This window comes from Pygocentrus nattereri, chromosome 2, assembly GCF_015220715.1.
Source record: "Pygocentrus nattereri isolate fPygNat1 chromosome 2, fPygNat1.pri, whole genome shotgun sequence".
In the NCBI taxonomy this organism is placed as follows: Eukaryota; Metazoa; Chordata; class Actinopteri; order Characiformes; family Serrasalmidae; genus Pygocentrus; species Pygocentrus nattereri.
Genome location: NC_051212.1, coordinates 25423610 through 25436308, shown reverse-complemented (window position 1 = coordinate 25436308; position 12699 = coordinate 25423610). Strand labels below are relative to the sequence as shown.

Genomic DNA, 12699 nt, shown 5'->3' with positions numbered 1-12699 from the left:
AATTAAAGTGGAAAAACACACAACAGGCTGATCCAACTTTGATGTGATGTCCTTAAAACAAGTCAAAATGAGGCTCAGTATTGTGTGTGGCCTCCACGTGCCTGTATGACCTCCCTACAACGCCTGGGCATGCTCCTGATGAGGTGGCGGATGGTCTCCTGAGGGATCTCCTCCCAGACCTGGACTAAAGCATCCACCAACTCCTGGACAGTCTGTGGTGCAACGTGGCGTTGGTGGATGGAGCGAGACATGATGTACCAGATGTGTTCAATTGGATTCAGGTCTGGGGAACGGGCGGGCCAGTCCATAGCTTCAATGCTTTCATCTTGCAGGAACTGCTGATACACTCCAGCCACATGAGGTCTAGCATTGCCCTGCATTAGGAGGAACCCAGGGCCAACCGCACCAGCATATGGTCTCACAATGAGTCTGAGGATCTCATCTCGGTACCTAATGGCAGTCAGGCTACCTCTGGCAAGCACAGGGAGGGCTGTGTGGCCCTCCAAAGAAATGCCACCCCACAACATTACTGCTGCTCCTCCACGTCTCCTGGTGTACTGGCCTGTCTCCTGGTAGCGCCTCCAGCCTCTGGACACTACGCTGACAGACACAGCAAACCTTCTTGCCACAGCTCGCATTGATGTGCCATCCTGGATGAGCTGCACTACCTGAGCCACTTGTGTGGGTTGTAGAGTCCGTCTCATGCTACCACGAGTGTGAAAGCACCACCAACATTCAAAAGTGACCAAAACATCAGCCAGAAAGCAGAAAGGTACTGAGAAGTGGTCTGTGGTCACCCACCTGCAGAACCACTCCTTTATTGAGTGTGTCTTGCTTATTGCCAATAATTTCCACCTGTTGTCTATTCCATTTGCACAACAGCTGTGAAATTGATTGTCAATCAGTGTTGCTTCCTAAGTGGACAGTTTGATTTCACAGAAGTTTGATTTACTTGGAGTTATATTGTGTTGTTTAAGTGTTCCCTTTATTTTTTTGAGCAGTGTATATTTCAAGCAGAATGACACTCAGTTACACTCAGGAACAGGAACATGATATATAATATTCATATTATTACGTATAAATGAGTTAGTCAGAGAGTTAAGATAATACTGATGTTATTGTCTTTGTAATGTGAGATAAAGATGCAAAAAAGATTTTTTGGAGCAAAGCTGTAGATCAGTTTGTCTCTGTCCTGCAGTAATGCTGGTTTTCCTGCTCTAACTCTCCTCATTCAGCTTAAGTCATTTGTGAATTCAGACCATGTCTTCAACATAGGCTGGAGATCTGGACAGATTCTGCTTTCAACTAGGCCCGGATGTTCCTTGATGAACAGAGGTAATACAGAAGAATAGGGAGGAGGCGTGACGAAAACAGAAGGTAGAGATGGAAATTTTTTGGATTTTTGATAGGAAGGAGGAGGAGCTTCAGATTTGAGTATGTAGAACCTTTTTGAAGTTTTAAGAACCTCCACTTTATGTATCGTGGTTCTTTCCTACAACTGTATATTCAAACTCAACCAAGACAAGAACAACTTTGGAATCTTAATTTTTTAGAACGTACAGATAAATTGTGCAAATTTTCCTTTGTTTGATTCCTTATTACTTATAAATAATCATCTCACACTTTTGTCCTGTAAGTTTCTTTCTTCATGTTTCTTTCCCTGTAGGATCTTGGTCATTTGTGTGGCACATATTTGCTGTTCCTAGCATTACACTGTTCTGGAAATTGATGTTGTCTTTCCTGGAATCTGTGGCATGACTATTCCGCTTAGTTAACCGAAATTTAACCTTCCGCATTCTCTCTAGTGCCTCGGGCTACATGAAACAAGAAACCCAAGGGAGAAAAATGTCACCATGTTATTTGGTCCAGGATTAGGATTGCTCTATTATTTTTTTAGGATGATAACAATCAAAATAAATATCAGTCCTTATGCAAATATAAAACATCCCACTCGCTCAGTGAAATTCACTGGGGGATTCCAATGAGCAGTCCACAGCAAGGTTGGTGTCACATAACACAGGGCTGGTGCACTCTTGGTGCGCTCAGTTTTTAAAGTGAAGGTACTGATGTCTTATAAGCTCTACAGTTGGGGAAGGACCACAGGTAGACAAACCAGACAGAAGCATTCCTGGCAGTGTGTATGTTCCTGTCTCTGTGGTGGAACTAGTCACGTGTGACAACCAACCCACATGGGCTCTTACACTTTAGGCCATGTTAATGACCTTCATACTTGAAGAAAATGCAAAAACAAAACATGGTACGCTCCACTTTGGACTCGTTTTAGTAAGTTAATGTCAAAGTGATTCTGCATACCTCTCATTCATAAATCAGAACATCTATAGTACTGTGCAAAAGCCAAAGACCACTTTTCATTTATTTAATTTCAAGTCAAAAATTGCCATTAAATTCAAGTTATTTGTTTAGGGTCTGTCTTTCTGATCAGACAATAAATTAATACAATATGTAAGAAAGGGGAGAGTCAAAGGAAAACACTCGTTTCCAAAACTGGACTTCAAAAACATGATTAAAAAAATAAAGAGAAATTAGGACAAACATGCAAGACCTGGTAGACACCAAAACTGTCATCAGATAAACAGTACTTAAAGCTTTCATCTGTGAGAGAGAGGAGAAAATCAAGCTTCAGATCTGAAAAATCCACAGATGTTTCTATCCATCATTCCACTGTGAGAAGATAACTCAGTTCTATGACTGTGAAAAGATGTGTAGCTGTCAAGAAGCCTATACTGAACAAAGAAAATAGACCAAAAAAAGAACATTTGCAAACCAAATGAAAGCTGCTGGTGTTGTTGGAACAATAGACTGACCACCCCAGAGTCCAGACCTCACCATCAATGAGTGTGTTTGGGATTGCTTGGATTGTGAGAATTAGAAAATGTGACCAACTTCTAAGACTGAACTTTGGAGATGTAAAAATCTTTTTTCTGCCATTTTTGAAGAGTTGAATGAAAGGTTCCTCTTAGAAATGGAAGCTGTTATACAAGGATGAATACAATAAATAATAAAAAATAATATTAAATTTAGCTGTCTTTTTTTTCTGGCTGTTTTGACTGGACATCAAACAAATGGTGGTCTCCGATATTTGTATAATACTGCAACTTAAAGAATTTGTCTAATGAAAATGAGACACAGTCGTACAGTTGGTGATGTGGTATAGATGTAAATTACTTCTGTCTATTTAACTTTTCAGTATCAATCTTTCGAGACACCTAATCAGTGTCATAAAGGTATAGGAAATAGTGCTGACCAGACTAGAGGGTGGCAGCGGTAGGTCCTGTGTGGATCAAACAGCTCAGGTTACTATGTTGCCCCAGCTCAGCATGACTGGAGACTACCTCTCCCTGGGTGGCTGCTGCCCAGTGAGGAGGCATCCATAAACGCCCATCCTGCCAGCAAAATCACTCTGTCCAAACCTAGGCCTGTGAACAAGAGAGAAGAGAAAGGACAGATTGTAGAAATAATGACTCACTGGATGGCTGACATGACAGCTGAAGAGCTCTAATGAAAACGTGTTTACATTCCGGCGTATGAACATTTTGTGTGACTAAAAAAGGATTTACTGTAATTGCATGCTAATGTATTTTCCATTGCCTTTCACTGAGCCAGCCACTTACAGGGTAAAATCTGTGATTCGTAGTGCTAAACTAGAAGGAATTACTGGCTCTCACTGGACAAAGTGAGGGTCTCGTGACCACAAGCAGAAACTTATTAGCTCTGTAGACACTACAGGTTGAGCTTGAGAAAGAAAGAAGGATCTAGTGTTGTAGTCATGATTAATTGAGGAGAGTCTGAGTCAAGATCAAAACCTGGACACATCAAGTTGCATTATCATTCATCATACGTGAAATATATTAATAAATAGTATTATATATTCTATTTTGTAACATATAACAGTAAATAATATATAGCCTAAATATATTATTAAATATTATTATATTATAGTCTTTTTCCAACTTTGCAGTGTAACTTCTGGAAATAAATGATGGTGAGGTTATCAGTCTTGAGTGCTATAAAAAATTTCCTTAGGTAATTTCCATTGGCAGACAACTTTAGCTTGTGTTAAATATTATTTTTCAAAGCAATATTATTATTTCAATATTATCTAAATTTCACTTGTCAAGATTTTTTCTGCAGTGGAACAATCCAGGGCTCAAAATGCTATGATGACCCTCATCATGAAAATGTAAATCTATCTCTCTCTCTCTCTCTCTCTCTCTCTCTCTCTCTCTCTCTCTCTCTCTCTTTCTCTCTCTCTCTCGCTCTCACTCACTCTAGGGTGGCATGTCGGTGGACTCTATCTCTGACTTGGTCGAGAGTCAGTCCAGGCTGCTGGAGGCTCTGCAGCTCTCTCATCCTAATGAGCTGGACATCAAGAAGACATCGACAGGCCGGACGCAGGGCAAATTGAGTCTGAACCCCATCTACAGACAGGTGCCCCGGGTCATGGAGCGCTGCTGCCAACACATCCTCACCTACGGTCAGCCCTGCTGCAAATTCACACAGAAAAGGAGATGCTTTTAAATTCATGTGATTAAACTTCAGTGATTTAAAAGTTTTAGACCTGGAAAAATGAGGGCATGTTTTATATAACCACAAGTTCTGTATGGATCATCCTGCCGAACTGGTTCAAAGCATGCAAAACACTTTTAACTGACTTGAATTTTAGACTAAATAACTTTTAATGCTTCATATATCAGTAGGGCTGCTGTAGTATGAGTGTACAGTATGTAATGTAATGTGTTCAGTAATGTAATGACTCAGTACTTAAAGTCTGAGTGAGGACAAAATGAGGCGAGCATCGGCAGATTCTGAAACAACACATTTCTTCGTCTTTGCCTTCGTTCTCCAGGGCTGCAGACGGTGGGGATTTTCCGAGTGGGCAGCTCCAAAAAGAGAGTGCGCCAAGTGAGTGTGATCTTACACTGCCCTCTCTTGTCAGCGCAGGGTAAAGCACTTTGTTTTCTGCAACAGATCAGTTGTTCCATCTCTGACATCTCCAGTATTCTGGTTGAAACCTTTTAGTGTCCTGTGCTAAGTGCATTTTCTAAGATGTTGACCTTAGTGCTTGTCACTGAATGGCGCTGATGTGTATATGTGTGGGAAACTGACCCTTGCTTGCCCACATGTACTCATAAGAGATGGAGTGTTTGTTCTAATTATATGTAGAGCACTTTGTGAAGGTCAGAAACCCCCCTTCAGTACAATTTATTCATTTTTCAGTCAGCAAAAAGCAGAAAACCTATATTTACAGAAAATTACGCAGAATCCTCAACAATGAAATATGTCAAATTTCCCTTTATCACAGCCTCCATTCTTTTCAGGAGACTTGCTTTCAGATTTTCAAATAAATCGGCAGGGATATTTTTCCAGACCCTAAAACTTGGTCATACACACACTCAGGTCTGTTCAGGTCTGAGACTTTTGGGTGGTCAGGCCATTGTTCTACAGTAATAGTAGTATTGAGTATTTGAGTTGCAAATTTTCCTCTTATTTGTCTATTTCCTTTCCTCAGTAACAGCTTTTGAAGTACAGGCTTGTCTCTCCTCTTATTATGATACCGTATGACAGTGTCTACCTGCACCTGTGATGAAAGATTGTTGATGTGTTCATTTGTGTGAATGTGTCTGTTTGTTTAAATATATGTCACATCCGTCATGTCCGTGTCAGCTGCGTGAGGACTTTGACAGTGGGACAGATGTTTTGCTGGACGAGGAGCACAGTGTTCATGACGTGGCAGCTCTGCTTAAGGAGTTCCTGAGGGACATGCCTGATCCCCTGCTTCCCCGAGAACTCTACTGTGCCTTCCTGCATGTTAACCGTACGCATACACACAGCCACATTCAGATGCAAAACAATGTAGATATTTGTATATTATTGGCTTATATAATGTTATACACACATACAAAAATTTGGACCCCCTGGTCAAATGACATGATTTATTGATTTTACTCTACAGAGAACAAACGTCTGTACTTTTTAATGCACAATTACTGTTTGCTGAATTTAACATGTAAAAAAATAACTACATAAAATGTTGCCTATGCAAAGCATTTTATATTTTACATTCTTTTTCCCAACATGCTACAATAAAAAAATTGCCATATTTATGTTGATTAGAAAGTCTGATTAGGGGTGTTCAAACTTTTGCATTCAGCTGTATGCAATAGTGGCTTATACACTGTTATATACACTAATGACTTATACAATGTAGGTACATATTATAAAAAATGCATTACTAAATAAAATTAAAATTTTGCATTACTAAATAAACAATAAAATTTAAAAAATAATAATAAATAATGTAATTATCTCTCTGCATTGACATTTGTCACCATTGTCCAAATATGGGGCATTCTATGTTAATATTGAATGTAAATGTATGTTTTCTCTGTCATTTTAGAATCACCTACAGCTCTGTTCATTGGTCTGGATCTCTGAATGTTTTTATGGCTGCTTACCGATTATTTAAAATCAGTGATGTAGCATAGGATTAGCATATTAAAATCATTTAAAAGACGTATCTGCTAACAAATTGGTTTTAAGATTAAGTGACCTTTATTAGTCACACAACGGGGAAATTTCACCTCCGCATTTAACCCATCCGTGAAGTGAAACACCACATACACACTAGTGAGCCCACTTGCCCAGAGCGGTGTGCAACCCAATTCACAGCGCCCAGGGAGCAGTTGGGGGTTAGGTGTCTTGCTCAAGGATACCTCAGTCATGTGCTGTCGGCTCTGGGGATCGAACCAGCAACCTTCCAGTCACGAGGCTGGTCCCCTAACCTCCAGCCCCAACTGCCCCAATATTTTTATATTTTATTTTATTGAGAACAGTGATTCAGCACTTGAAGGGTAGGGTGTCGATCTTAAGTATGAACCCACTGTGTGTGTGTTACAGATTTGCGGGGAGCTGATCAGTTGATGTATTTGCAGCAGCTGTTGTATCTGTTGCCTCCATGTAACTGTGACACACTGTTCAGACTGCTGAGTTTACTGCACACAGTCCAGGAGCACGCTCATGACTCCAGTGGCCCTGACCAGCAGGAGGTAACTCACCCTGACCTACACTCTCCTCACTCTGGCACTGCCTCATGCTCAAGCTGTTTTATAAAACTCGGCCAGCGTTACTACATTTGTCTCTGCTAGTACACATTTACAACAAACTGTATTTATTATTAAAGAGGAATTCCACTGAAATGTCTGCATAACTAAATGGTTACAATATCAACAAAATAATTCAGATTGGTTTAACTTGAATGGATCTTGCATATATTTGAAACATTGGTTTTACAATAGTAATAGTGAGATAAGCTTTTAGCCTGAAACCTATTTTAAATACATTTATGGGAGGAGGTACATTAGTACAGTTGTAAAGTAAAGTAGAGGCCAAGTACAACTTATTTTTCAGATTTCCCACTATTTTACTATCCTCCACATTACATATAAAACTCAGAAGAGAAATGTTGGTTCACTGTTCATGTGGCCTTTTTCTGCTATTTTTCATGCAGAATTTCTAGGTATTTGCTGAGTTTAACATTCTGGAAAAAGTAAAATATAAAATGTGTCATACCTTTTGCACAGGCTACATATGTCAAATAGTAAACAGTAAATGTGCATTAAAATGTGCAATAGTGCTTTCTCTGTACAATTTGTCCAGGGATGCCCAAACTTTTGCACAAAGTTGCATTTTTGTGTGCTTTTTGTTTCAATTATTGTCTCACACTGGTGTTAGAAGCTGACTCATAAGTACAGAATTCATTTATAGGTGCTGTGTTACAGTAACACTTCTTAATACAAACCTCACTGTCCGTTGGCCAGTGAGTCACATGGTGTAAAGACATAGTTTATAGAAGCTGTTATTTTAGATGCTGTTATATGCTGTTATTTGTCTATGTTGTGTTAGAGTTGTGTAGTAACTCTTCTTTTTGCCTCCATCTCTGTGTATTCCCTTTACCTGTGGCCTGTTCAGGTACCGGGTAATAAGATGACGGCAGCAAACCTGGCTGTAATCTTTGGGCCAAATCTTCTGCAGAAGGAGAGAGGAGGAGATAAGGACCTGAGCCCACAGGCAATGGGCATAGAGGACAGCGCTGCCATCATCTCTGTCACCCTGCTGCTCATCCAGCACTACAAGCACCTCTTCACGGTGAGAGAGGGCTAGAGACGGAGGGAGGAGGGAAGGACAGGATAGCAAATGTGTTCAAGCTCACGCTCACAGAAATCTTTCCCAAGAGACAACAATGGCATTTTAGTGTTTGTTTTTCTAGTTAAACTCAACCAGATCTGATTACTTTGAGCTGTAGGGAGAGCTGGGCATTATACATGTTACACTTTTTGTGTTATTTTTAAATTCGAATAGTTTATTTTTTTAAATACGAATTGTAATTGTAAAAAAAATTGTAAAAATGGTTTATTTTGTATAATACATTTTTTCTTAATTCTTATCACAATGTTGCATTTTGCAATACCACTACATGTACAGGATACAATATGCAAATGAGCCCTATAGCCAATCACAATAGCCCTTAATGTGCAAATCTGCCTGCCTTTAATGACTGATGAACATCTGATTAATGAAACTTTCATATGATGTGGAAACAAGCAGATATTTGAAAGCACATGTCTCCAATACATGAAATCAACCACCAGTCTACCAGTACCTAATTTACAAATCATTTACATGATACATGGCATTTTTCATGCAGTTGGTTCAGTAGGGGGCCAATAAAATGTCAGTGTTCAGTGGCTCATGAGCTTGGGTTTGAGCAGTGAGTGCGCTGCTCCCCCTACTGACCAAACTTTATCGTGTTATAGTTACAATGACTGGAAAGAATAAAATGGGAAATAAACCAAACGGCTTTGTTTCTTTTTCAGATGGTAGATTAATGTGATTGTGTACTTTGATCATTTCCCTTAAAATAATATATTTAAACGATGTGTTATTGCAGAGTACAAGATGCGTCTCTACTAGCTGTGTTTTGTGTTGTTTATTTTTTGGGCATGACGGTAGTATAAAACAAAAGCACAGTGTGAAATGTCTTTAAATGGAACAAAAAATATTTATACATGTAAAACGTCCACTTATGTACTTGTGCACACATTAGTATTACTGTCATCTTTTTTATTCTTATCATTGGTGTTGTTGGTGATACTGCTAAACGTTTTGGGTAGTTAACCACAAATCAGGCATTTTTTCCAGTTGTTAAACTTTTGCACTCCTTCCAGGCATGAATTTGATTGTATAGATGAAATTGATGGCTACTTTACTTTTTATACCACTTTATTGACTCACCAATGTATTTTATTATATCGTGTGAGATTTTGCAATAGTAGTATGTGGCAATATAATTTTAGTACTAGTAGGCTAATTTGTCCATGTTGTGCAACTTGAGCATATTTTTCATATACACATTTTACATTATATTACACCAAGAAGGATTCATGGTATATTTTGTTGTTGGTGAATAAAACAGATTCTGTTTCTGGTATTATGATATTATAAGAAACATAAATTAATCAAGGATCAGCATTGCTATTCTTTATAACTCCATGTATCTGCTTATATGCAGGTGTCTGCAGAGCTCCAGCAGGAGGTGCTTATGAGTCTAATTCAGACTGACCCAGATGTCATAGACTACCTACTACGCAGGAAACTCAGGTCAGTTAAAGGAGCCCTTCAGCTTATTTTTTGCTATTAAAAGCATGATTTACTGCCTTCTGCCAAGAGACCGCTGGGATAGGTTCCAGCTCCCCCTGTGACCCAGAAAGATAAGCGGCTTAGATGTGTGTGTGTTAGAAGCATGTGTTTACAGATTATCTCTGGACAGAGGCAGATTTTTTTCAGTATAATATTAATGAACCTTTTCTTCTGTGGCCTGTGACAGTGGCAGTAATGTGACGGTGGAGCCAGATGTTGGGGCCCGCAGGGACACTCAGACATCTCTGGACTCGGGTCGGTCCAGTGATGACCTGTCCCCAGTAGAGTCTATTTCTCCTCTGTTTGGGGACTCGGCCAGTAGAGGCAGTCTGAGCAGTGAGGTTTTCTTTAATGTGCTGCGCCTCAACACCAACAGAAAACGTGAGTCTTACTGCTGTTTCTGGAGTTCTGGAGTTTTACACATAGAACATTTCTGTGGTTTTATTTCCTAAAAACAGTCATAACCCTTCACTGTTTTTTGCAGCCGCTCTTTAGCATTTGGATTGAAATGAACAGCACCTTTTGGAAGGCTATGAAATATTGCATTTCTGTTCAAAATATGTATCTCCATTTTTTCTTATTTTTACTTTTCTACATAATTTATACACAGCTGATTGTTTTCTCAACATCTTCTATTCCAGTAACTCTTCTACATACTATTTGCAGTAATAGGTAGTTATGAAATGAAGTTTGTAAAGAGGACCATGTCTGAAACTCCTGTTATTTCAAACCCCACCACATGCCCATCTCCTCCTTGTTCCTCAGTCCTATCTCTAATCATCAAGTACAAGGGTCCGGCCTTCTAGAGTAGAGTACATCCACACTACCACACACAAACTGTTGTAGGCTGAATGGGTGGTCATATGTAAATGTCTTAAATGGTTGTGACATCACAGCCATGCACTAGCATTGACCTGGTTGGCTTGTGTGTGTGTGTGGCGGTTTAGGTTCTTCAGAGACTCCAACAAAGTCTATAGCCCAGATGCGGCAGTTCCACTCCCACCACAACCTGCTGAGTCTCACTCAGCCTTCCAGCCACCTCCTGGTCGATGAACGAGAGGAGCAGGAGCAGGGAGGTGGCTTCATGAGGCAACCTTGTCCAGGAGAGGGCCAGCATGACGGTGGCTCCCAGCCCCAGAGCCCTAAAGAGCGGAGTGTGTGGGTGCGACAAGGCTCCAACGCCTCCTCCACCACCTCAGAAGACAGCAAGCAGCCAAGCAACTTCTGGGACTTTTTCACTGGCAAGGTGTCAGGCTCTGAAACCATAGTATGACCTCTAGACCAGCTAGAGTAGTGTGCATAGCAAGTGTGGACTGTAGAATTATTCACCTGCTTCATAGAGACTGTAAAACTCTCTCTTTAAAAAACTCACACCTCACAACAAAGTACTATGTTGTGGATATCATGTGCTTTCTTGTAATGTTAGTTAACCCTCCTCCTTTTGTTCTGAAGTGACATACAATGCATGATCATACGTGGCTACAATACAAATACCAGCAGAGAATGACTGTATTGTCCAATGGACGAATGGTAAACCCAGAGGAGCCAAGTGATACGTAACAACCACAATCAGTGTTAACAGTGTAAAAGGGGAATTGTACTGACTTTTCAATATTCGTGCATAACACATCATAAAGATGTAAACAAAGTTGATTTGATGTGAAGTGCTCTGTTCTAGAGAAACTCTATAGAAACCAGATGTCAGAAAAAATTCAGTGCTCTTAAAAGTTCCCTCACAGAACTTTATTACATAAAGTGGTCATGAATTTGATGTCTGAGATATTGTCATTTTAAAAAATTTGATAAAGTTTTAGTTTAAAAATATTTTAAAAATCCATTCTTGTGCAGTGGTACATAGAAGGCTTTACAAGAAAAATATTCCCAAAGAAAACCTTTTCTGATTTACCAATATTTTACTATTATCAACATTACATATAAAAACTCAAAAGACTTCATTGGTCGTTGTGAATAGTAAAAAAAATGGCTATATTTCTGTTTTAGACATCATGACCCCTGGTTTCCATTTGGTTTCTGTACAGTGAACCATTTCATATCACACCACTATCTTTGTTCATCTCAACAACTGAATTATGCAGAAATGTGGGGAAATCTGTGGAATTCCTCTTTCATATAAGGATCTTCTTTTAAATGGAGATTTCTCTCTGAGGTATTTGATATACATGGGTCATAAATCTTGGCCACCATGAAGATGCTGTTTAGTGTAAATATGTCATAACCAGTTACTGTACTCACACAGAGAGCAGCTTTTATATACATGCCTTCCCTTCAGTTTTATCACAAAAGTGAAAAAAGAAAAGATTTGTTTTGAAGTAACTCCCTTAGAGCTGGTTTCTCTAAGGAGCCTAAAATTGTTCTAGTGTTCTAGAATTGTGGTTCCCAATTTCCAGTCCAGGAAACCCCTGTTCCTGCATGTTTTGCATGCACCTTTCCTGCTCCAGGTTGCCTTAATTGCATAACCTAGTTAATTAGTGGCTTAAAAATTAGCTGATGAGTAAAGTGTGTTGGATTTGGGAAAACACAAAGCAAAACAGGTGGTGCGGACAGTGAACCTCTGTTCTACAATGTTTGTACAGTTCGGTCGGGATGCACTGATATGGGAATTGTTGGCTGATATTTTTCATGTAAATATCAGCTGATGGCGATACATAAACATTTAGAGTTGCAAAAAAGTTTTAGCTCCCCTGGTCAAATGTTTTGTTGATTTTTCAAGTGAAAATAAATTAATCATCTACAGAGAACACACATCTGCACAGGTCATCTGCATAATTACTGTTTATTTGCTGTGTTTATTTATTTAACTGAAAAATAAACAAAAATGTGTCTTGTGTAAGAAGTTATGGCGCATCTTAAATATTACATTTTATTCATATTTTCAACTCAGCAAATAAATTGAAATTGTGCACTAAAATTAAAGGTCTGCAAATGAATCAAAGGCAATTATTTGATCTCCATAGTCCATCA

At 39.3% G+C, this 12699-nt stretch overlaps 1 protein-coding gene across 2 annotated transcripts in view; it reads left to right on the top strand.

Annotated features, from left to right (window-relative positions):
* Positions 1-12699, top strand: part of arhgap36 (Rho GTPase activating protein 36) — a 73098-nt gene that overhangs the window by 58071 nt on the left and 2328 nt on the right. For both annotated transcript variants that reach the window (XM_037535610.1, XM_017684669.1), the window contains exons 5-12: positions 4294-4495; positions 4868-4923; positions 5686-5836; positions 6919-7067; positions 7990-8166; positions 9590-9678; positions 9905-10098; positions 10665-10963. In XM_037535610.1, coding sequence (XP_037391507.1) covers positions 4294-4495; positions 4868-4923; positions 5686-5836; positions 6919-7067; positions 7990-8166; positions 9590-9678; positions 9905-10098; positions 10665-10963 — 1317 coding nt within the window. The remainder of the gene's footprint in view (positions 1-4293; positions 4496-4867; positions 4924-5685; positions 5837-6918; positions 7068-7989; positions 8167-9589; positions 9679-9904; positions 10099-10664; positions 10964-12699) is intronic.